This window comes from Diceros bicornis, chromosome 5 (genome assembly GCF_020826845.1).
Source record: "Diceros bicornis minor isolate mBicDic1 chromosome 5, mDicBic1.mat.cur, whole genome shotgun sequence".
NCBI lineage: Eukaryota > Metazoa > Chordata > Mammalia > Perissodactyla > Rhinocerotidae > Diceros > Diceros bicornis.
The window spans coordinates 67533371-67557488 of NC_080744.1; the positions used below are offsets into that span (position 1 = coordinate 67533371).

The window sequence follows — 24118 nt, forward strand, 5'->3', positions numbered from 1 at the left end:
CATGGGTCTTAACTCTTCTAGGCTCTCTGCTCAGCTGCCCAACTCTCTTGACAGGCTATGGAAATGATTAATGATCCTTTTCAAAGCCAGGAAAAAGCAGCAAGGGTCCCTGGCAGGGCCACGCCCTGGGTCCTGCGCCCTCGCCCCTGACCAGTAGGCAGGAAGGCAGCCACGCGGCTCTGTCTGGGGTCCCTGTCCCCTGATTGCTTCTAGTCTTCATTGGAACGTGCCCATTCTCTGTGGTGGGGAGGAAGTGGCCCTCCGCTGAACACTCCTCCTGTCTCCCATCTGCGTCTCTAGTGCCAGAGGACGCAATCGCGAGACTCCTTCTGCCCTCACCCCTACCCCCAGCTCTGTCTCCACAGTTTGAGTGGTAGGAAGGAGAGCAGAGTGCTAGGGAGCAGCTTCTGTTTGGCTCCATCTGCCCTGGAAGCTCCTGATCACAGCTTTGGCCCGCTAATGCCAGTGCCCGGAGGCATCCTCACCACCAAGGGTTAAAGCCCCAGGAGCCCCGCAGTTTCACTGGGCCCTCATAAAAGCCTTTTCCACATCATCCCTCCAGCTGCCTCAGGCTCCCTGGCTGAAATCTGATAAGGGGTCTCTTTGATGGAACTGTCAGTCTCTTTTATTGAGGAGGGAACTGGAGACCAGCGGCATTTCTTGGGGTACAGATAAGGCCCTGGATTCCTGTCAGAGGGAGCATGATTAATTACCCTCAACCCCAGCTTCTGCTTTGATAGCAGTGACTGACAGTCCGCAGGCTTCCCTATCAGGTGCTCACCCCTCTCTGGGAGGCGTGATGGGGGTGGAGATTCGGCCTCCTGCAGGGCCAACACCAGTGACCCACAGAGGGCTCTTTGCCCCCTTCCTGGTTCTCTGCAGGTTGCTTCTGCATTTATTGTGGACAGAGGCCTGTCCCCTCTCAGGTGAAGAGCCTGCTTAGAGGAAGATGTAATCCAGCCCAGAGAGCAAGCCAGAGACTCCCGGCTTCCCCGCAAGACTGGGGAAAGAGCCATTGCTTATGGACTTCAACGTCACAGACCTGGTCCTAAGCCACACAGGGGCCCTTCATAGGAGAAGATCCCAAACCATCCATCTCAAGGTCACTTGGGAACATAATTCTATAATTCAGGCAAGCTCCTGAAACCAAGTCACCTTCCCTTTGGTAATAACCACAACCATCAATTTTTGTTTTAAGTTTTTATTCATAGACTCATAGGACTTTAGAACTGAGAGTCATCTAGTCCAAATTCCTCATTTCACAGATGGGGAAACTTAGGCCTGAATATGTCGATCCCGCATCCCTACTGCCCAGTATGATATATTGGTTTTCGTTCTTGTTCAGGCAAGTAAACCTAGCTAAAAGGCCTTCTCCCCTTCTCTCTTCATAGTTGAGTCTCCTTGGGACAAAGGAGGTGGCTACCAGGTCCCTTAAGCACAGAGCAGACGGCAGAGACAGAGCAGCCTGAGGTCAGAAGAATTGAAGCCAGGGCAGGTTTTATGTCTGGATTGTCTGGATAATGTGAGAAAACCACACTGTCATCTGGAGCTAGCACTCAGCTTTATTTCTGACAGTACCGAGGGGCCCGCCTGCACTGGGAGCTACTTTTAGTGGTGAAAGAGGGCCACACAAGGAAGAAAGCGCCTGTGTCCCCTGTCCACTGACCTCTGGAGCTAGGGTGTCTGGCCCAGCCATAGGGGCCCATGTGAGGGAAAGCAAGATCCCTGTATGCCTGGAGTGGGGCTGGGCCACTGAGCAGGACTGTAAGGGCCACCACCAGGGTCCCAGTGTTCCCCTGGCCTGTGGCCTCTCTGGAGTGCTGGGAAGAGGGCACTTTTTGGTCAAGTTTACAGCCTTGACTTCAAATGCCACCTTGCCCCTTCCTTGTCCTGTCAGGTCCTGTATCTACCTCTGTTTCCCTTGCCCCTGACCAGTTCTTAGCCTAATGCAGTCACATTCTGGGTGACTATAAAAAGGCCAATTTTTATGAAATTTCTACATCTATAACTTTATTGTCTTTCAAAGAAGCCATTTCAAATGGCTAGACATTGAGTCCAGTGGCTACTCAGAGGGAGTTTATAATTCCTGTCTGGGGAGTTGCCTTCAGAGGCAGTTTGAGCTACGCTGGAAAATGGTCACATTTATGGCCACACCCCGTCTTCAGACAAAATCAGTATAAACAGCCTGGTTACTTCATCCTGTTCTTCTGGCTTACCTCCATGAATGACCATGTCTAAAAGTAAAACGTACCCTTTACTTTTGAAGATTTACCGCCCATGAAGGGATTCAAATGAAAATAGTGCAAACTCTGAGGGCTGTTCGCAAATGGAGTTCCAAAACCGTGTGGTAGCTGGCTCGCTAAGGTGACTGTTCTGAGGGACAGCACTCTGTCGCTTGGGCAAGCCCTGCTTAGTAGTTACACGCTCAGCCACACCTGCTCTGTGTATGTCACAGACCCAGCCCCCTCCCCCCTTTAACACCTATTGCATTTCTCTTTGGCCCCGCTGAATAAAGTCATAGTTTCTTTACCTTCTCAAAATCCCCAACTCTCCATCCATTCTTCTGCTGCTAGTCCTCTTATTGTGGGACTTGGACACAAAGAGCTTAACCACTCTGGGCCTCAGCTCCCCCGTCTGTTTAATAAGGGTCATGACTAATGAACCTGCTTGGACCTGAGAAGAGAAGGCGACTTCTGTTCAGGGCTCTCAGCATTAGACACTGAAAGCTAGTGGTGGGTCCCGGTGGGCACACCACAAGCATGAGGGAAATGTATTTAAGATTCTCAGTTGGGGGGCCGGCCCGGTGGTGTAAGCGGTTAAGTGTGTGCGCTCTGCTGGGGTGGCCCGGGGTTCGCCGGTTCAGAGCCCGGGTGCGCACCGATGCACCGCTTGGCAAGCCATGCTGTGGCGGCGTCCCATATAAATTGGAGGAAGATGGGCACGGATGTTAGCCCAGGGCCGGTCTTCCTCAGCAAAAAGAAGAGGATTGGCAGATGTTAGCACAGGGCTGATCTTCCTCACCAAAAAAAAAGGATTCTCAGTTGGGTTACCACGGAGCTGCTTGCTTTGACTCTGAGAAGCATTTCTTTTTTTTAGTCTGCATGGTAGTTTAATTTATTAAACAGTGTAAGATTTGAGACTTGGAGAAGGAAAAACAATCCCTCCCTTCATAGAGCTTACAGTCCTCCTGGGACACCAGACGAACGTGCAGTCATGCCCCACATAATGGCATTTCAGTCAACAATGGTCAATCTGACGGTGGTCCATAAGATTAGTGCCATACAGCCTGGGTGTGCAGTAGGCTATACCATCTAGGTTTGTGTGAGTACACAATGACGGAATCGCCTAATGATGAGTTTCTCAGAACTTATCCCTGTCATTAAGTGACTCATGACTGTACGTGAAACAATTAGAATAATTATTTGCTGAACTTGTAGAGGTTATAGTAGAAATTCTGAGAGAGAAGAAATCCACATGAACTGGGGCAGTTAGAAAGTTCTTCCTGGAGGGAGTGAAGGTTGAGGGCCAGTGTGGAGGTGATTCGAGTAGAGGCAGGCCATTTTAGGCTTGATGAGGAGGGAGAGCACAAAGCAAAAAGTGGAGGAGAAATGAGCTTGGTTTTAGGGGTGACAGTGAGAAGCCCCGACTCATCGGAGTGAGAGTGAGTTATTGGGATGTGCTTCATACGTAACCTGTTGAGTGTTGGGGAACACGGGTCGTGAGAGTGAACACGTGGGGTGGGATAGACAGGCAGGCAAGACAGGTGTATTGCCTACACAGGCAATAACAGTCTTTAGATTTTTAAACAAGGAAGTGAGTAACACGGTGAAAGTAGTATTTTAATAGGGTTATCTGGCAGCAGTGTGCAAGTTGAGCGCATGGATGAGAGGCTGCTGCAGGCATCTGATTGTGAGCCACTGAGGGCCTGGTCCCGGGGTGGTGGCTGTGGGCCAGAAAGGAACATACCTCTGAGAGGTACCTCAAAGGAAGAATCAAAGAAGCCTGGTAACCACCTAAATGTGGGCGAAAGGAGAGAAGAGGAGCCAGGGCTGCCTCTGAGGTTCCTGCCTAAGACCTCAAAGAGTGATGGTGTTGCTGGAAGAAGAGGAAGCAGTGGGAAAAGGGAGCTAGCTTAGGGGGTGAAGGGCAGCTCTGTGTGATCATTCTGACTTGGAAGGGAACAGGTCACACATGTGAAGATGTCCTGGAAGCTTCTGGAAATGTGAGCTGAGGGGACCTTGGGAGTGATCTCCCAGAGTCTCCAGGTGATGCCATGGAGGGTGTGAACTTGCCAGACCATGCGTGTTCTCGGGCAGACAGGCCTCCAAAAGGAGGTGGACCTTAGCCCTGTCCTGCCAGGGGACCAGTTCTTCTGCATCAGGCTCTTGTCTGTATGACAGGAATAAGGTTTGCCGTCCAGAAGAGCACAGGGAGGAGAAGGTAACCAACACACGGGCTGTGTGTCTGAGGCGTGTACCATTAATCCTGATACTTTCCCTATGAATCTTTGAATCTAACTCCATGACCCCTTTGTCCTTGGCCCTCCAGAGACCAGCTGATTATGACAAAGGTCTTCAAGACCTCTAAGTCCCTCCTCGCACTTAGACAAGAGGCCTGGTCCTGCCATAGCAGCCCCGTGTGTTCATGCTCACCCTGCTTCCTCTTCCTAAATGTGGAACCCTTCACTGCATTCTCTGGCTTGAATTATCTTGTGAAGGAGTTGGTGAGGCTGACATTCCAGGGCTGAGAAGAAAATGCCATTCCTTGAGGCGAAAGAAGTGGGAGGAGCGAAACAAACAGCCCTTCTCTAATCAAGCTGGCCTGAAGTCCACAGGCAGGCAGTGAGACCTCAAGATTGGGGCAGTGGGAGGGGGGCAAGACAGGAGGAGCAGCCTGTACAGTAAAAGGGGTTTGCCATCAAAAGGCAACAAGTCTCATACCCTGCCCTGGACGGTGACCCTTCCCTGTGGAATTCTCCCCTCTGACCTCCAGATCATTAATCCCGAGGCTGCCAAATGACAGTCATCCATCACGCCTCCTGACGAGCATCCTGGCCGCCTGTGAAAGGGCCCTGGCCCCGCCCTCCCTGCCGTCCCCTGGTGCTCATTAGTGGGCCTTCCTGCCCGGTGCCAGGTTTCCTAATCAAGTCCCTGGCTCCTCTCACTTCCCTTCGGGGCCAGTGGGCGGAAGCTGCGCTGACCCTCCCTCTTTCGGAGGCCAGGGAGCGGGCAGAGTGATTAGTGGGGAGAGAACTGTTGAGTGGCTTTTCATTCCCCTGGAGACCTGTGTGTCCAGCAGCTCCTTTGACATGGTGGGGACACAGGAGAGAAAAAGCCATTTCTCCATCCTGCAGCAGGAGAGGAGGAGCGGAGAAAGCAGGCAGGATGCAAATAAAAATACTGTTACAATTGCACTGAGAGCTACAAAAGAGAAGCCAGGGAGCTATCCAGGTAGATGATGGGGCAGGACCGCACCTGTCTAGGGAGTCGGGGAAGTCTTCCCTGAGGAGGCAGCTGATTGGCTTCTGAGGCTCCAGAGGAGTTGTCACATCATTAGGAAAGAATCTGGACTCTACTGCTAGCACACACACACAAAAATCTTTGAGGGCCAGCCCAGTGGCGCAGCAGTTAAGTGGGCACGCTCTGCTTCGGCGGCCCGGGGTTCTCAGGTTCGGATCCCAGGTGCGCACCGACGCTCCACTTGTCAAGCCATGCTGTGGCAGAGTCCCGTATAAAGTAGAGGAAGATGGGCACGGATGTTAGCCCAGGGCCAATCTTCCTCAGCAAAAAGAGGAGGGTTGGCATTGGATGTTAGCTCTGGGCCGATCTGCCTCACACAAAAAAAAAATCTTTGAAGTCATCTAGTCCAGCCCTCTTATTTACAGTTGGGAAAACAGACCCAGAGAGGCTACGTGTTTTACCCAAGGCCACACAGTCTCTGAGTTGGACCTGTCTTTCTCCTCATCCCAAGGAGAACTGGCAGCTAGTTTGATAGCTTCCAGGCTTTAAGAGTTTGAGTCAAATTTACTTCTAAGCAGATTTCCAAACAGATTTCTAACTCAGCAAAAGGTGGGCCCATGAGGATGTCTTCTTTCTCTGCTCAGTGATGACATAACTCTCTGTTTCTCTCTTTGGACAATCACAGGGACCCCCATCAACCGAATCCCCATCATGGCCAAGCAGATCCTGGACCTGTACATGCTGTATAAGCTGGTGACGGAGAAGGGGGGCCTGGTGGAGATCATCAACAAGAAGATCTGGAGGGAGATCACCAAAGGCCTGAACTTGCCCACATCCATCACCAGCGCTGCCTTCACCCTGAGGACCCAGTGAGCAGCCAGGGCCCTGGGGAGAGGAAGCCAAGGCTAGAGAAAGGGGAGGTTTTAACCTAGAGGAGAGGAAGGAAGGAAGTGCCACTGTACAGTGAGCAAGATGAGTGGAATTCCCGAGGCAGCCAGGAGCTTTCTGAGAGGATTGCCTCCTTAGACCCAAGTACCAGCAAGGGCCACTGTCCCCCAGTGTCCCCATGTGCTGCTCCTTCACTGTTCTGTTTCATTCAAACCTCCCCGTCAACCCTGTAAAGGAGGTGCTGGCCTCACTTTCCAGATAAGAAAAACCAAGTCCCAGAGGTTAAATGGTTCAGCCAAGGTCATACCAGCTAGTAAGTGGTAGAGCTGAGATTCACACCTGGGCTCGTCCCTTCCCAGGACAGTGTCTCCCACACAGCAGCTCCACTCTAAGCCTGGCCCTTCCTCCCCAACACTTAGCTTGCCCAGCAACAGAGGACCTGGAGGAAGGCAGGCAGGCAGGCGCCACTGGGATTGGTGACCTCTTTTTGTTACCATTTGAGTTAATTACAAGCGTGATAGATGCAGTGAAACCAAGAAGAGCATTGGAGAATGAGGGCCAGAGGGGAATCTGTTCTTTGGAACACACTGGAAGTTGCTCTGTGAAGAATATGGAAGGAGCGGCTGACATATCAGTTAGGTGGCATGTTACGGCCTTCTTGAAAAGTAGAAGGGTTTTTATCTGACGGAACTGTTCCAGCAGAACTGGGGGACAGAGCGCTATAACCAATATAGCAGCCTTTCTCTCAAGGTTCTTGGGTAGAGAATTGCTTCTTGGGACATCTGACACAAAGAGGGGCAGCACTCCTAGTCCACGCACAATGGGAGGAATTGCACCTGTCTCACCAGCCCACTCAGAATGGTTAGGAGAGCAAGGAGCCAGAAAGACATTGCAAAACATGGGCTTAATTTCTCCCGGGGCGCTAGAAAGTTAGCGAAGATGTTACCTACCTATTTCCCTTAGTGAACAATGCCTCCAGTCTGAGCAGTGCTTAGAACTGAGTAGCAGTTAGAGGGGCCTGGGGCTGAGTGTCCAGCAGTCCTGAACTCCTTTTTCATCAAGTGCTCAGGTTTTGATCCTTTGTCCTGGAGGCCTGTCCTGTGGAGGCTGCTTCCAGAGACCCATCAGCTTAAACTGGGCGGTCTCTGGTGCATGTTTGCATTATTCTCCTTTTTCCTTCCTTCCCTCCAGGTACATGAAGTATCTCTATGCCTACGAGTGTGAGAAGAAAGCCTTGAGCTCCCCCGCCGAGCTCCAGGCAGCCATTGACGGCAACCGGAGGGAGGGCCGGCGGCCCAGTTACAGCTCCTCTCTCTTTGGCTACTCGCCCACTGCTGCCACTGCTTCCGCCGCCGGGGCCCCAGCCCTTCTGTCCCCACCCAAGATCCGCTTCCCCATCCTCGGGCTGGGCTCCAGCAGTGGCACCAATACCAGCAGCCCTCGAATATCCTCAGCCACCACTCTCAGGAAAGGTCTGCAGGGCCCTTGGAGGAGGAGGGAGGCAGGGAGCCAGTTCCCCATGTCCAGGACAGGGTGGGAGTGCCGACTGTCACGCGGGAGGGTGGGTTGGGGGTGGGTCCAGCTCTGGTGCCTTTGCCAGGTGATGGAGTCCCGGTGACAACAGTGCCTGTGCCAAATCGCCTGGCCATGCCCGTGACCTTGGCAGGCCAGCAGGCCAGTACCCGGACGGCCACACTAGAGCAGCTGCGGGAGCGGCTGGAGGCAGGGGAGCCCCCTGAGAAGAAGACGTCGCGGCTGTCGGAGGAGGAGCAGCGGCTGGTGCAGCAGGCCTTCCAGCGCAACTTCTTCAGCATGGCGCGGCAGCTGCCCATGAAGATCAGGATCAATGGCAGGGGTGAGCCCCGGGCCCGGGCAGGTTCCTCCCCTCCTGATGAGTGCCAGCCGGCTCCAGTCAAGGGCCCTGCCATGGCCCCCAGGACCCGGGTGAGGCCCCTCCAGGTTCTGCCCGCCAGGACCCCAGAAGGGTTTAGAGGCCAGAAAGCCACATGAAATCTGGCTACTGAGATCTGTGAGTTGACCAAGTGGAGGTCATTTTCCAGGGGACCAGAAATGGCCTCAGGCGGTGCCCTGTACTTTAGCAAAAAGGAAAAGCAGTTGTTGGAGAAGGAGGAGCCAGAGACCTTCAGGAACAGTTGCTGTGTCTCTCTCCCTCACGAGCCTTTTGATCTGTGTAATTAAAGGGCTCAGCCTTCACCCCTGTACCTCACCGGATATAGGTCTCAGGTCTGGGAGGAAGACAGCACCTCCATTCCCGAGGCTCAGCAAGGGGCCGCAGTTGCCTCAGGCCAGGCTGCCAGTGACCCTCGGGAACAAGAGGGAACAAGAGGGAAGGAGGAAATACAAGTTTGGCAGCATAATTGACATCCCTCCCCTCCCCTCCGCATTTCTCAGGCGCCCCACCTTCTCTGCCCTGAACCACACGTTCCATGTTCCTTCCTTCTCCCCTCTCCGCCTTCACACACATTTTCTTTGCCATTCTTGCCCTTGACTCTGTCTCAGAACAAACATGAATAGCATGTGTTGGGAAGAAATCAGGTGTGACGGTTGCTGTGCATCTTCCCAGGCAGCCCCTCCCTGTCCCACTTTCCCTGAGTGAGGAGCAGGAGGGAGCTGGAGGTAACAGCCCTCACAGCCGGGCTCCACTCTGGTACCCGTTCGGGGCCAGGTGCCCCTGGTCCTGCACAAGCCAGAGGCTAATAGAAAAGGCAACTCATCTGGAAGAATCTTGGCTGTCTGCGTAATGAAAGGGCAGAGTCTGGGGTGAGCTGGGCAGAGGCCCTATGTGCCAGTGCCTGCAGCCTTCTACGAACCCCACATGCTCAGGTGGGGATGGAGTGCCAGGTGCCGGGCCGCGTGCTGGGCAGGTAGACCCTCTTCTTGAGGACCTCCCAGCCCGGTTATGGGGAGGAGGGGGCAAGGCGAGTCCTCAGAGACGGACTGGGTCTTACTGATCTCCCGTCCCCAGCCTGATGGCTAGTGGATGCTCATTTAGGGCTTGCTGAATCGCGCTGAGGGTGTCAGTGCACCGCTGTGAGCCAAGGTCAGCCTCCTTGCCCACTGCAATCCCTTTTCTCTGAGAGCAGCAGGAGTTGGGGAAGTGAAGTGGCTCAGTGGAGAAAACAAGCAGTAGGACGCTGACAGGCCTGGTTCTTCTGCCAGGCCTTACCCTCAGGAGAAGGTTCTATAGATGTTTTCTCAGAGTGGGAGGCCTCGGCCTGCCGGGGTCAGGCAGGGAGAGTGGGAGAACCTCGGAGAGGGCGACAGAAGTGCCAGAAGGCCTGACCAGGCCTGCTGTCTCCCTGTGTCCAGCAGAAGACAGATCAGAGGCCTCGGCTGCAGCGCTGAACCTGACCACAAGCAGCATTGGGAGCATCAACATGTCTGTGGACATCGATGGCACCACCTACACAGGTGAGGCTCTGGGAGCTCTGAGGGAGGCCCACAGCGTGGCGCCAGCCTCAGTGCAGCTCCCTGGCTGGCCCCGCTTAGCACCCTCCTGTCTGAACACCTTCCCCGAGGGTGGCTTCCTTCTGTGTAGTCTCCAGGTACCAAAGGTCACCTGGCTCTTCTGAACTAGTAGACGCTGAGGATTGCTAACAGGATGACAGGTCCCCTCCACCTTTGACAGAAGAATAGAAACCCTTCATCCAACCGTTTTGGACCAATGGTTGGCTCGTTAGTTGAAAAATTCATTTAATGTGAAGAGTCATAATCAACTCTGTATACATGCCTTCCACATTGTTTTATAAGTCACGTTCGTGTCCACCATTACCGTCTTCTGATGCACGGCTCTCCTTTCTTTGCCTGTGGTTCAAGTCTTCTCTTCCTAATCATTGTTTGTCATTCCCTTTCTTTAAAATGGACCAAGGACTGAGACACAGGCAAAGGAATCTGAGTGCAGCAGAATCAGCCTATATATTTTTTAAAATTTTTCCACAGTCTTTTACAATTGTCTCTCCCTGAATCTAACTTGGCAGTAGTTTGTTTATTGGTTGCTTTAGCACCTTTACCGGGTCTTTCCAAGGCACTCAACTTCGTTTTCCTAGAAACAGCCATCATTTTCCCACTCCCATTTCGTTGAGAACAAATGCAGCCGACTCTTTTTTTTTTTCTTTCTTTTTTCTTTTTGAGGAAGATTGGCCCTGCGCTAACGTCTGTTGCCAATCTCCCTCTTTTTCTTATATCTCTCCAAAGCCCCAGTACACAGTTGTATGTCATAGTTGTAGATGATAGTTGTAGCTCTTCTATATGGGGTGCTGCCTCAGCATGGCTTGATGAACGGTGAGTAGGTCCACACCCCGGACCCAAACCAGCGAGCCCTGGGCTGCCAAAGCGGAACACACGAACTTAACCACTAAGCCACCAGGCCAGCCCCACAGCCGACTCTTAAGTGCAACTTGATGAGTGGGGGCCAGGGAACCCCCCGGGCATACAAGCCAGTGGCCTCCTCCAGGGGCACAGGGAGGGGCCCGTGGAGGGCATTACAGCTGCACCTTCCATCAAAACTAGGGCATTTCCTCAGGGCCCGCTCCTGTCCCCGGGGCTGGGAACTAGGCCCCCTCGGCCACCACCCTGCAGGCTTCCTGCTCTGGATCTCTGCTGGGCCACCTGCTGTGGCATCAGGATTGGGCGGGGAAGGGACAGAGCTCCAGAAGCAGCCTGCAGAGACGCAGTGATGCCAAGTTGCCTCGCCAGTCACTGCATAGTCAGCGCTTCAGAGGCCACATTCTGAGGTCTCTGCCTGATACAGGAGGCCCCTTGAGGAGACCAGGCAAGCCAGCGGGTAGGGCCTGGGTGCCCGCTGCCTCTGGTGTGCTCTGGTGGGCCAAGAGGCTTGGGGGTCGGGAGAAGGCAGGCACGAGGAGATCAGCGCTTGGATCTCACTATCCTCTTGTTGTCTATGAGGAGAAAGGAGGAAACAACGCCTCCTCTCTCAGAATGGGGAGCAGTCAGAAGCAAGTGAAGGCTCCCCAAACCTCACCTGCCTCCATCCCTGCCCCACCTGTGCCCTTTCTCAGTGGGTGTGCAGTGGCCCAGGCAGGGAACCTGGAATTTGTTCCTGAGAGGCCCTCACACCATCCTCGTCCCCCAGAGCTAAGCAGATAGCGCTCCTCTGTGCTTGCTCTCCTCCTCTCCTGCCATCCTCACGCCGCTGCCCCAGGTCAGGCCTCTCTTCCCCTGTTAGAGTGGCTTTCTTGCAGGCCTCCATCACCCATATTCCTCCCAACCCCACAGAGAGCATTCTGTAGGGCACATCTCAAGATCGCCCTCCCCTTAAAACTTTCAGGGCCTTCACAACCCCTACAGGGTACACCCCAGGCTTCCTAAGAGGCATACAGGCCTCCATTACCTCACCCCGCCTTGTGCCTCTCTGCTCTTTGTTCTCTCAGATCTCATCTGCCTGCACACCATCCATGCTTCTGCATTTGACCCTTTTTCTAACAGTCCAGGCATGCTCTCCCCCTGGAGCCTTTCCTGACCAAGTCTCCCCTGCCCCCTAAAACCTTCTTTTTGTTGCCACAACCGCCTGCGTACACTTTGCTCAGAGCCGTTGTGACATTTCAGCAGAATGACTGTTTCCCTGTCTGTCCCCTCACCGGCCCAGAAGCCCGTGAGGGCGGGACAGTGGACCTCTGGCAGCACTAGCCGTGTCTAGAATGGAGGCTGGCACAGTTAGGCAGCGGTCAATACAGTGGAAATGAACTGAACCCTTCTCTCCTCATCTGCTCACACTTGCTTCTCCTCCCCTGCCCCAGGTGTGCTGTTTGCCCAGAAACCCGTGGTCCACCTCATCGCAGGATCTGCTCCGCAGAGCATCGGCAGCAGCGCCAGCAGCAGCAGCAGCAGTTCGCACTGCTCGCCAAGTCCTACCTCATCCCGGGGCACCCCCAGTGCAGAGCCCTCCACCAGCTGGTCCCTCTGAGGGGCAGGACCCAGCTTCCCACTCCACACTCTCCTGTCAGAGTGAAGGAAGTTGATGCACAGAATTTACCTCATCTCACGGAGCCCACGTCAAACATCACTTGGCCAGATGTTGAGAGTTTGGACGTGTCTGTCTGTCCAGGCTCCATTCAGGTCCTGCTGTACTCTGGGGACAGGGAGAGGCTGGAGGGGCAGGACAGGGCAGCGTGGTCCAATCAGGGATTGTCCTGGAGAACTGGGTGGGGTCTGTGGGTGTCCAGCTTCCTCCAGGGCTCCCAGGCCACCTCCCATACTGGGCACGGTGTATTGACAATCTGTAAGCCGACACGGGGCTGGAGGCCCTCCATATCCCTCCCCTTTAATTTATTTCCCTTCCCCTGCCTTCTGCCATGACCCTAGGGTCACTGGTCTCTTCCCCTGCTCAGTCCCCAATCTTGAACTCCCATGTGGGGCTACTAGGAGCCAAGAGCACACTTCGTGGCCTTTCTCTGCTGAGCATGGGATAGGGTCCTCCCAGGCCCCCTTGCTACCATGCTTGGTTCCTGGAGTGTGGGTCCCTCAAGTTCAAGTCTTGAAGCAGTCCTCAGGGCCCCACATCCCCCTTTTAATTGTCCCAAGGAAGGTCACATGTGGGCAGTCCTCAGGTCCCAGGGCCTACTGGGCATCTGCTGAGGGAGAGGCGGAGCCTTGGGGCTGCCCAGGCAGGTCCTGGCACCCACTCCACGCCGACCTTGCTGACCCTCCCAGACCTCGCGCTCCCCACTCGCCCCTGTTGGCCAGCAATCCCAAGAACAGCCACTTGTCCCTTGGGCCCCCTTTCTTATGGGGCCATCTCAGCCCCAACATCCCCAAACCTGCCAATGTCAGGTTCATTGAAATACCTCAGATTTGTAAATGTTGATGTTTGATTCTTCAGGAAGTATTTGCATCTCTGAAATCTTTTTTATATGTGTTTTACTGACTTTTGGTTTTTTTATTTTTAAATTTTTATTGTTGTTATTGTAGCACCAAAGAAATGAAAGCAGATCACCCCCAAAGCCGAGCAAATGATTTGTACCCCAGCCGCTCCGGCCCTTCCCTAGGACCCCAGTGAGGAGGTGGGGCGGCAGGCAGGAGAGATGACTCAGGGATCACAGTGGCGGGGGAGGAGAACGGAGAGGCCCGCTGTCGCACAGCTTGGGTCCTAAAACCACAGCGATTCTGAAGATCGTCCTTGACCCATGTTCTGCCAGAGCAGGGCTGGTCCCACACCCCTACCCCCAGCTCACCAGGGTTGGGGCAGGACGTCTCCCCTTCACTCAGTATTCCCACCTCAGGACAGGGGCAGGCCGTGGAGGCCATGTTGGCCTTGCAGAGGCCCAGCTGCCCCAGAGGATGAGGAGATGCCGAGAGAGCTCCATCTCTCCTCTTGGGCCCTGGGGTGGAGCAGACAGCTGCTTGTTGTAAGGAGAGGTGATTCTCACATAGGCTCACCTCTCAGTCAGTAAGCCCTGCAGTGTTCAGTGGGACACCGCCTGCTGACATCACGGGGCTGTGGTGGTCGAGCCCCGCACGGCTCACGTGCAGTCCTGCCGGGAAAGGAAAGAGAAGTCAGAAGCTTGAGCACAAAACAAATACCTCAGCCTGTTGAGCTGCAGCTCTGCTGGGCGGCATCTTCTCTCCCCTCCCCCAGCCGTCTGCACTCTCTCTCTCACACACACACACAGCCCCGTCCACTGGAGGCTGACCCTCTTCTGGCCTCAGAAGCCTTCCCCACCAGGCAAGTGCATGGTGTAGGCAGACAAGGGCATCTGGGAGCTGGTGCCAGGGAGGAGCCCAGTTGGCTGGCGCTGGGCCCACTTGAAGGTGTCGCAGACGTTTGGCCAATGTGTCTTTCTCAGGGGTTTGGTCACGAAGGATGGACTCTTCCCACCCAGAGGACGCAGGGACAGTGCACCGTCTTTCCGGTCACTGGACCCTCTTCCCCCAGGCAGCTTGCCCAGCATCACCCTCTCAGCAAACCTTCACTGCCCTCAAGGACAACAGCAGGGTCTCAGCCTGAGAGTCCAGGAGTGGGGGCGCCAGCAGGTGCCCCCGGGAACGGGGCCCTGGGCCAAGAGGAGCTTTCCCTGAAGGTGTAGACCTGCGTGAAGGCCATGTGGCAGGCAGGCGGCCAGGGCAGCTCTGTCTCCCACCCCCCCACGCCCGACCCCCATCTTATATGTATACTAACCAGGAAAACGTGATAGCACATGGGTAGCCTAGCCAGTGGATAAATACCTCAGGCGTCCTCTTGCAGCAAGTGTCTGTATATGTTGTGGTTATTTTCTATCTTACGTGTTCTCGAATGTTTATATTTCAATAAACCTCTACCTCTTCACACAAGCTCTTGGTGCTTTCAGTGACTCTTCCATCAGATGGTAATGGGGAGAGGCGAGAGCCTTCAGAGTAGAAAGGGATACGTGACCTGCTCCTCTGATCCCCCATTTTTCCTGAACCTTCTCCCCTTCACTGCTCACCCATCCTTTCCCCAAAGCTCTCACTCTCGGCCTATCTTCTGTATTAGAGTCCCTCTGGTACTGCCTGATGACCAAAACTGACTCCAGTGGTGTCACGTCCGTATTCTGGCAGGCACAGGGCCCTGGGGATCACCTCCGTTTGGCAAGTCCTTTTTGAGCTCCTGCTGAGTAAGTGTGGTCCCTGTGCTTATGGAGCTCGCAGTCTATCTGGGAAGCAGACATGGTCATCGTGACAAAACCCGATTCTTTAGAATACAGCATGACTGAAACAGTAGGCTATCAGCGAGCAGAGCGATGCTGGAGCAGCTCACTAGGGAATCTCTGGAAGGCTTCCCAGAGGTGGTGACACTTCAGCTGGAAGAATGAGACTGTCAACTGGAGACGTGAAGAAAAGCATTCTCAGCAGAGGAACTGATGTATATGGAAACTCAGTGGCATCAAAGGACCTGGCACTGGGGAACTGTGGCCAGTGCCTAGGCTTGGTGGGTGGAGGGGAGGGAAATTGGGAAAAGGTGTGGCTAGGGCCAGGATGGACCCCGGGCTAAGGGATCTGGGTACCATCCTCTGAGCATCAGGGCACTGCCGACATGTTTTAACCAGGACGTGGGCTTAGAGAGCTTTTCTAGAAGGGTGGTCTGGAGCCGGGACACATTCTGGCCGTGGGCACCCTGGGACACTGCCACTGGAACTCGGGCCTAGACCCCGGGTGCTCAGCCTTTTGTCTGCCGTGATGCACATCCTATGGGCACAACCTGGTTTTGACAAAACCAAAGGAAATGGGCAGAGAGGCAAGGCACTGGGTGGATTTGTAACTCCCTCCTCCATCCATAACAGCAGCCACCTCACCTGTCTGTGCAGCCCTCTGAGGCAGGCAAGCAGGGACCCCTCTCTGCCATTTTGAAATGCTAGAAAATGAGGGTGATGTTGGGACAGTCTTGAGCCTCTCTCACTGATTTTTTAAAATCTTGTGAAAGAAATGACCAACTCTTTAGGACTTTAATTACCGGTAACCAAGAGTGGGTATCGCACCTCATAACTTCCTGTGACACCCCAGGGGGCTGCCACATGGGGTTCAGTGGGCCTAGTCTAGGAGGGTGCTGGAAGACGAGGAGAAGCGGAGTCCAGAGACATTTGAGATGGAAACAGTACGCAGTGACGGGGGGATGCTGAGGGAGACGTGGCAGCTGACTAAGGCTCCTGATAGAGATGGAGAATCGAGGAAGAACAAGGTACCTGGCCACTGCAATTTCATCCCATTTCAAATTCACAGAAGAAAATACAAGAGAATATCTCAAAGACCTTGAAAAAAGGAAGAATTTCTCAGACTAGATCCTCCAAAAAAATTCATCAAAACTTATAAAGTAAAAAGACAAACTGGGAGGAGATACTTGGCAACACAACTAACAAAGGAGTAGTAGTCAGAATTTTTTTTTTTTTAATGCTTATTGTTAAAGGCGAAAAGAAGGGTTGGGGAGAGGGGGCAAAGTCAGGAAGAGGTGTTTTGTGGAAGAGGAAATACAATGGCTGGACCTCATTAGTGATGGGGGAAGCGCACAAAAACCAGTCACATCATCGGAATGGCACAAACTCCAGTATTACAATACCAGGACTTGGCGCGGGCAGGGACCAGTGAGAACTCACAGACTGCTGGAGGAGTGTAAGTTAGTCTAACTACTTGGGAAAACACTTCAGCATACTCAGGAAAGTGGAACGTGCCCACGGCCAGGGCCCAGCAATTCTGCTCCCAGGTTTGTACCCCAGAGGAAGTCTGCACATGCGCCCCACGGGTCGGGACGGCACTGATTAATAACTTGGCTGTGAAACTACCAATTACTGAACACTGGCATGTATCAGTTGCTGTTTAAGGTCTTTGCATGAATTAACTCATTTGATCCTCTACACATTTATGGGATGGGACTATTACTATCCCCATGTTACAGACGAGGAAACTGAGGCACAGAGAGGTTGAGTAACTAGCCTGAGGTCCCACAGCTAGTGAGAAGAGCAGCAGGGGTTCTAATTCGGTGGCTACAAAGCCCAGAGTCTGTACCCTAACCACCAGTGGTAAGCACTCCACCCACAGACCTGTGAGGCAGTGACTTAGTTCGTTATACAGGTGAAGACACTGAAGAGCAGAAACGTGCTGGAGGTCACACATCTAGTGGATGGCAGGGCTGGGAACGGACTCCAACGCAGCTGCCCCACCCTCTCCCGCACGTGCCTCCCTTCAGTGAGGGCAGGGGCGACCCAGCGTGGCGACGAGAGGGAAGCAGAGGGTGGACGGGGTGTTCGGTAGCCCCCAGTCACTGCTCTTCCTTGCCGCGCACAGCCGCGGGTCGCCTGCGGCCCTCAGCAGCTCCAAGTTTCTCTAAGAGCTGCTTTCCCGGCTGCGCCGCAACTCCCTCACCTCATTGGCCGGGGCTGGCCACGTGCCCTCCGCAGAGCCAATGGGGGCGAGGGGGCGTGGCGACTAGACAGGACCTCGGGCCGCGCGGCGCGGTGGGGGTAGCTCGTCTGGCAGACTGCGCCTCCGCCTGCGGGCAGGCGCCCGGGGGTCCCTATAGAACGGGAGTCCGGGTCACTGCCCAGGAGAGGGGAGTTGTGGTTTGGGGCTTCTGAAAGAGAAGGTCCGGAATCACCACCGGAGGGAAGGGGAGAAGGGACCGACCAGAAGAGCAGGACTGGGACGAGTGGGGGCCCTGTGCGCTTGGAGACAGTGAGGCACACACCCCGCAGCCGCTGGGACACTGGGACAGAGGAGAAGGCCAAGGGGGGCCCTGTGTGCCGGGGAAACAAACAGGAGTCGGCTCCGAGAGGGTGAGCCGTGGAGGATGGACCCCGGCCTCAAGGGAGGGCCTTCCAGCAGGGCAGCCGCTTGGTTTGGAGGCACTGGAGATGTTTCCTGGGCAAGGGACCGAAACCACTCGGGCCACGTAAGCAGAAAGGAGAGGGATTGATTCTGGGACACCAGGTGTGAGCAGGAGCCCAAGGGCAGTGGGACCCAGGCTGGCCTCAGGAAGGGTCTGGAACCCGGAAGCGCTGCCCTTGGAAAGTATTCCTCTCCTTTCGAAGACCAGCTCACTCTGCTGCCCAGGCCACAGAGCAAGGTGAGATGACCATCCCAAAGGCCAAGTTTATGTCTTCTCCATGCAGGAGACCCCTGGGCTGAACCAAAATCTTTCATCCCAATTCCACTTTCTGGGATTTGGCAACTCTGTTTGCTCTCACTGAAATCCAGCTTTTTCCACAGTGAAAAACAGGGCAGTTGACAGTTCTCGAGTTTTATGTGTCCAGGCTTCAGCCCTGGAGAAACTACTCTTTTGTCCCAAGTCCAGTGATCCCAGGAAGGGGCCCACTGGGTCATTTGGGCTCAGTACCCAGTGCGGGATCAGTCAGCTGAGAACTCGGCAGCCCCTACAGCAGCCGTGTGGATGGCAGGAAGGGCAGAGAACACACAGAAGACGATGCTGGGGCAACAATCCCAGAGATGGTCTGTCCCTCTGCCCTGCCGCAGAGTCCCCCTCTGCAAAACCCTGCTTCAGCTAAAGCAGTAGATGTGTGTTCAGTGTGAACAGGGAGTGTTCAGTGACAGAGTTGAGGAGGGTTCTGGGGGCAAGTGGCCCAGCTGACAGAGCTCAGTAGCGGAAGGAAGCACACAGCAGGGTGAGGAGGGAAGTTCACAAAAAGAAAAATGGCCAGGTGACCTCCAGTGGGTATGTCAACCCTAAGCCGGCCTTGCCTGTGGCCACTGAAGATGGTCATGCTATCAAGCTCAGCATAGGCAGTGTGAAATGAGAAACCACCATTCTGGGACAGGTCAGAGGACCAGGATGCTTAGCTGCTGTTTTGCCGTGTGACCTAGGGCAAGTTACTGCCCTTCTCTGGGCAGTTTCCCTGTCTGTGACATGGGGACTGTAGAGTGAGTTGAAGCACAAGTGAATGAGAACTCACTTTGAAAAGTCTCAAGCCCAATGCCCAAGGCCTTCACCAGTAAGAGAGAAGATCCCTGGTCGTCACTCTGCTGGCACTGGGGCAGTGAATGGGCCAACCAAGCCCCACAAGGACCCCAGCACCCCCACTGGCCACTCCCTGCCCAGCTCTACTCCCAGCCACAGGGTCTCCCTGGGAAAGGGCCAGGTGGCCTCACCTACTGAGTCAGGAACCTTGTGCTGACGTGGGTATTTCAGGCAGGGGACAAGGGAGGCCTCTCTGCAGCCACCTGCGACAGGCCCCATGCCTCAGCCCTGACAAAGACTCTGGCCTTGGGGGCTAAAGGCATAGCCACAGGGGCCTCCCTTCTCCCCAAGGAGTCCCTGCTTGTCCTTGGTTCCCTGAGACCTGTCAGTCTAGACCTTCTGTGCCAGGACCGCCCAGTTCACTGGGGGTGGGCAAGGGGCTGACCTCAACCTGTTGTGCTGCAGAGGGAGGCTGTGAATCTTCCCTGCTGGCTCTGGGCCTCAGTTTCCACACTGCCTTTCTTCCCCAGCCTGGGCACCGCCCCTGGCTGCCGACTTTTCCCAGATGCTCCTCTCCTCTGTGCTTCCAGGGCTGTGGCTGAGGTCTGGGGCAGATGAGGCGGAGGGCAGAGAGGCAGGCAGTTAGCAGGCTGGGGTAGTTCCGGCTCTGTCCAGGGAAGGGGAGGCCTGCTGAGGAATCCATTCAGAACCAGCAAAGGCCCAAGCTGGCAGGACCCTTGAGCCTCTGTTTTCCCCTCCAACTTGCAGGTGGGGAGACGAAGGCAGCAAGAAGAACTGAGCAGAGAGAGAACCTGGGCCTGGGCCCCACAGGAGGCAAGGTCCCTCCTCCTGCCCCTCTAGAGAGTCCCCAAATGCTACCTTCAGGGGTTGAGAGGTGGCGGGAGGCCCCTGTCCTGGCAGCGCTGGAGCCCTTGATGCTTGGCTGCACCAGCTCCTGCTCCCGGAGGACACAGTCCTCAGCCTGAGGGCTGGAACTCTCGGAGTCTCCCCGGTGGATCTGACCCCTTCCCTAGGGGTCCCCAGAGAGCAGTTGAGGCAAAGGACAGGTCAAGCTCCTCCATGCGGGGTCGTAAAGATGAGGACCTCAGTCAGAGGGAAACAGTATTCAAGCATAAACCAGGAGCGCTCCAGGCAGTGGAACATGCTACACTATCATTGGCAGCTGCACATCCTGTCAAAGTGTTTCCTGAATTTAATAAGTGCAAATAATGCTTTGTTGGGGCCAGCCTGGTGGCATAGCGGTTAAGTTCGCGCACTCTGCTTCGGCGGCCTGGGGTTCGTGGGTTTGGATTCTGGGTGCAGACATACATACAGATTATCGAGCCATGCTGTGGCGGCATCCCATATGTAGAGTAGAGGAAGATGGGCATGGATGTTAGCCCAGGGCCAATCTTCCTCAGCAAAAATAAATAAATAAATAAATAAAGCCTATTTAAAAAACAAAAAACAAATAATGCCTTGTTTTTTTTTTTTTTTGTGAGGAAGATCAGCCCTGAGCTAACATCCATACCAATCCTCCTCTTTTTTTGCTGAGGAAGACTGGCCCTGGGCTAACATCTGTGCCCATCCTTTTTTTTTTTTTTTTTTGTGGGGAAGATCAGCCCTGAGCTAACATCCATGCTAATCCTCCTCTTTTTTGCTGAGGAAGACCGGCTCCGAGCTAACATTTATTGCCAATCCTCCTCCTTTTTTTCCCCCCCCAAAGCCCCAGTAGATAGTTGTATGTCATAGTTGCACATCCTTCCAGTTGCTGTATGTGGGACACGGCCTCAGCATGGCCGGACAAGCGGTGTGTCGGTGCGCGCCTGGGATCCGAACCCAGGCCTCCAGTAGCGGAGCGCACGCACTTAACTGTTAAGCCACCAGGCCGGCCCTATGCCCATCTTCCTCCACTTTATATGGGATGCTGCCACAGCATGGCTTGACAAGCAGTGCATCGGTGCACACCCCGCATCCGAACCTGGGCCGCCAGCCGCGGAGCGCGTGCACTTAACCACTACGCCACGGGGCCGGCCCCAAATAATGCCTTGTTGATAGAACAGTGGATAGACTTTGTGACTAGAGCCCTGTATGCAGTTGGTCTTGGGCACACCTCCGTGGTTTTTTAGCTTTAGTGCTGACTCCCCCTATCCGGACCCCAGGTACAGGGAGACTCAGGGGGACCAGAAACAGGGACTGTGCCAGGTGCACTGTCTCATGGAATCCTCATCTCGTCCTGTGAGGTAGTACTGTTAGTGTCCCCATTTTACAGATGAGGAAGCTGAGGCTTAGAGAAGGCAGACTTGCTCAAGCTCACTGAGCTGGTCGGGAGTAGAGCTGACTCGAGCACAGGACTTCTCAGCTCTGAAGGCCACTCTCCTTCCATCCGTGATCCTGGCCAAGGAACCCAGACATCCTGACTCCCTGTGCCCCCAGAGCCCACCTAGCCACGCCCCCTCCTGCTTCTTCCCCTGTATCTCCCTCTTCAGAGGGGAGAAGGCAAAGCAGGAGATAATCAGGCTCCAGGCCAGCAGTGTCCCCCCAGGGGGTGAGAAGGCTCTCTCCGCAGTGTGTCCCCTAGTGCCCCCTCCCACCTGCCCTAGGTCCTCAGGGGAAGGGGAAGAGCTGGGGGGTCTGGTGAGCATCTCTGTGAGGGAAGGGGGGTTTCTCCTCCAGAGCCCCTCAGACCCGGATGCCCCTCCCCCAGGGCCCTCACTTTTCCACCAGCGCCAGCCCCAGCTTCTCAGCAAGGCTCTCTGCTGCCTTGGGGGGAGGGGAGAGAGGCAGTGAGCACATTCCAGGGCCTGAGCCCTTGGGGGTGGGGGCAGTGAGGGCTTGGGAGGGACTGGATTGAGTCTGGGGAGGGGAGGTCAGTGGCCACAGTGGGCACCAGGGATTGGGCATGGGGGAGGCTAGCGGTCCCTCCCAGGGCATGCAGGCCTAGCAGAGGCACAGAGGTGGGGCGGTGCTGAGCACCTGGCTCTGTGCACCCTCCAGGGCCAGCTGCTGCGCCTCCAGCACTGAGTGCCGAGCTTTCAGCATGTCCCAGACTTTCTCGGGCTCAGCCCACATCTGGGCCAGCTCTGAGCCCACCTCCTGCAGAGAAGTCTGGGAAGGGGGGCAGCAGTGGAGGGCATTGGCTCCTATCCTGATCTAGTGCTTCCCCAAGGACATCACCCCATCAGAGCTCCGTTCTCACAGGGCCCGGCCTGGGACTATGCCTTGACCCAAAGAAGGGACAGAAGGCTATCAGGTGCTGGGAGAAGCTGATGGAAAAGCACTGGGGGAAGGGAACAAGATGGCCTCATTCTTCCCCTCCAAACTGTACAGAGGACTGAAAATTTCCTGAATCCATAAGTACTGATGGGTAAGACTCCCTCGCTGCTTCCCGTATGACCAGTACCACTTGCCTGAGGGCTCCCTGAGGAGGGAGGGCAGGCCCAGGTCTCGGAACCCTCCATCTCCAGATCCACACCCCTGTCCCTCTGCACAGGGTCCTTGTGCACCAGGCCGGGCCCACAGAGCCTTGGTCCCCACGAACTTGCTTTGTGTTGATTGATGAGCCCACCCTGCCAAGGAGTGAGTCACTGGTCCCCTCCCAGAGCTACCCTGAGACAGTGCAAGGGCAGGGCAGCCTGGAGGTCTGCCTGGGACAGCTCTAGGCTCAGCTCTTGGCCCTCGGTGGAGACGCCCCGATCCCAACTCACTGCTTCCAACAAACCAGGCACCTCCCCTCCCTGCCTCGCAAGTTCAGCCCTACCTTCACTTCTCTAGGTGGCCTCGGTCTCAGCTCCTCTGGTTCCTGGTCATGAGGGCCCAGTGTGGTCTGAGAGGGCCCAGTCCACACAGCAAAGGGAGACAGAGCCCTGTCCTCTGCCTGGAAGGCCCCACCTCCAGCCCTACCCGCAGCTTGATTTGAGGGAGGGCAGCCAGGACCACCCAGGGCAGCAATCACCTTCTGCAGGGGTTGTAGCAGCTCTGCCCCACCTGCCCCTGAGCTCTCCCCTCCGCCTCTGGTGGGGCCCCCCAGGACACTTCTCCAGCTCCTCTGGCAGCTCCTGGGGCCTGGTGGGGACAGCAGGACCCTGTCCCCTCACCCCCACCCCATTCTAAGCATCACTAGTCCAACCAAAGCCAGTGGGCCACTTGGCTGGGACACAGGCCCAGTTCTTTGTTTTTTTTGAGGAAGATTGTTCCTGAGCTAACATCTGTGCCAATCTTCCTCCATTTTGTACGTGGGAGGCTGCCACAGTGTGGCTTGATGAGCAGCGTGTAGGTCCACGCTCAGGATCCGAACCCGCAACTCCTGGGCCGCTGAAGCGGAGCATACGAACTTAACCACTACGCCACCAGGCCGGCCCCAAGTCCCAGTTCTAAAAAGCTAAAGAGAGTGTGACCCAGGGACAGTGACCCAATGGGTAAAGGGCCTAAGGGCATAGGATCACTGAGGGTCAGAACCCCGGAGTCTGGCCAACACCACTCCCAGTGTACAGATGGGGACCTGAGCCCAAAGACAGCAAGGGGCTTGCCCAAGGCCACCAGGCCACCACCCTATCTCTGTCTTCTTGGAAACTGCTGCCTGAGAGGCCCAGGGATGATTCCACAGCGGCCCACCAGCTGTAGGGCTGGAGGCTGAGGGGCATGGGCTTGGCCGGTGCCCACTCAGTAAATACCAGTCTGTCCTCAGAGAAAAGCCAAGCTGGGCCCAGATCTCCACAGGGGCTGGGGGTGGGTGGAGCCCACCTTCCACATGCAGACTCTGGGGGCTGTGCCTGTGGGAAGAGGGCGGGTGGCCAGGACGCGGGAGCACCTGGGCTGCTGGCCCCTTCTAGGCTGACTGGATTGTCCAGGTGCTCATGTGCCTCTCCTGGGGGGTGGGCAGGCCCAGGCCAAACTGACCTGAGGGCACCCAACCCTCACCCTGAGCAGCTGACGCTGCAGGTTCCCGTGCCAGCTGCCCCGGAAGTCCTGCTCCTGCCCCCAGGATCCGGCTCAGCCTGGAGTATAGGCCCTGGTCCATTTGTGGACAGAGGGGGTGCCTCAGCCCGAGAGGCCCCACCCCTGGACCTGAGCCCCCAGGTACTACAGGGGCCAGGGCAGAGAGTTTGAGACCCATTATACAGGCAGGGAGGCCCCGTGAGGGGAAGGGGCTGGTGACTGTGGTAGAGCCCAGGCCTCCTGCTTTTTTGCACTAGGTCCCTGACGTCAGGTTTGGAGAAGACTCTAGGGTCATCAGGAAGGGCTCCTTGGGGTCCCTGACCCCAGGTGGGCCCCACCTCACCCCACCCACGCAGCCCTCAGCTCCTCCCCACCTTCCACCTCTGGATCCCACCAGCCGTCTGGTTGTTTTCCTTCTCCAGAGCCTGCATCTTAC

General features: G+C 55.5%; 1 protein-coding gene across 3 annotated transcripts in view; it reads left to right on the forward strand.

Moving 5' to 3' along the window:
* ARID3B (AT-rich interaction domain 3B) overlaps positions 1-14654 on the forward strand; it is a 51160-nt gene extending 36506 nt beyond the window's left edge. The window contains exons 5-9 of one of the 3 annotated variants that reach the window (XM_058542067.1): positions 6145-6328; positions 7539-7819; positions 7948-8202; positions 9678-9779; positions 12125-14654. In XM_058542067.1, the coding sequence (XP_058398050.1) occupies positions 6145-6328; positions 7539-7819; positions 7948-8202; positions 9678-9779; positions 12125-12291 (989 nt within the window). In that variant the 3' untranslated portion in view covers positions 12292-14654. The remainder of the gene's footprint in view (positions 1-6144; positions 6329-7538; positions 7820-7947; positions 8203-9677; positions 9780-12124) is intronic. The other 2 variants (XM_058542068.1, XM_058542069.1) reach the window with 2 other exon arrangements.
* Positions 14655-24118: the final 9464 nt, after the last annotated feature.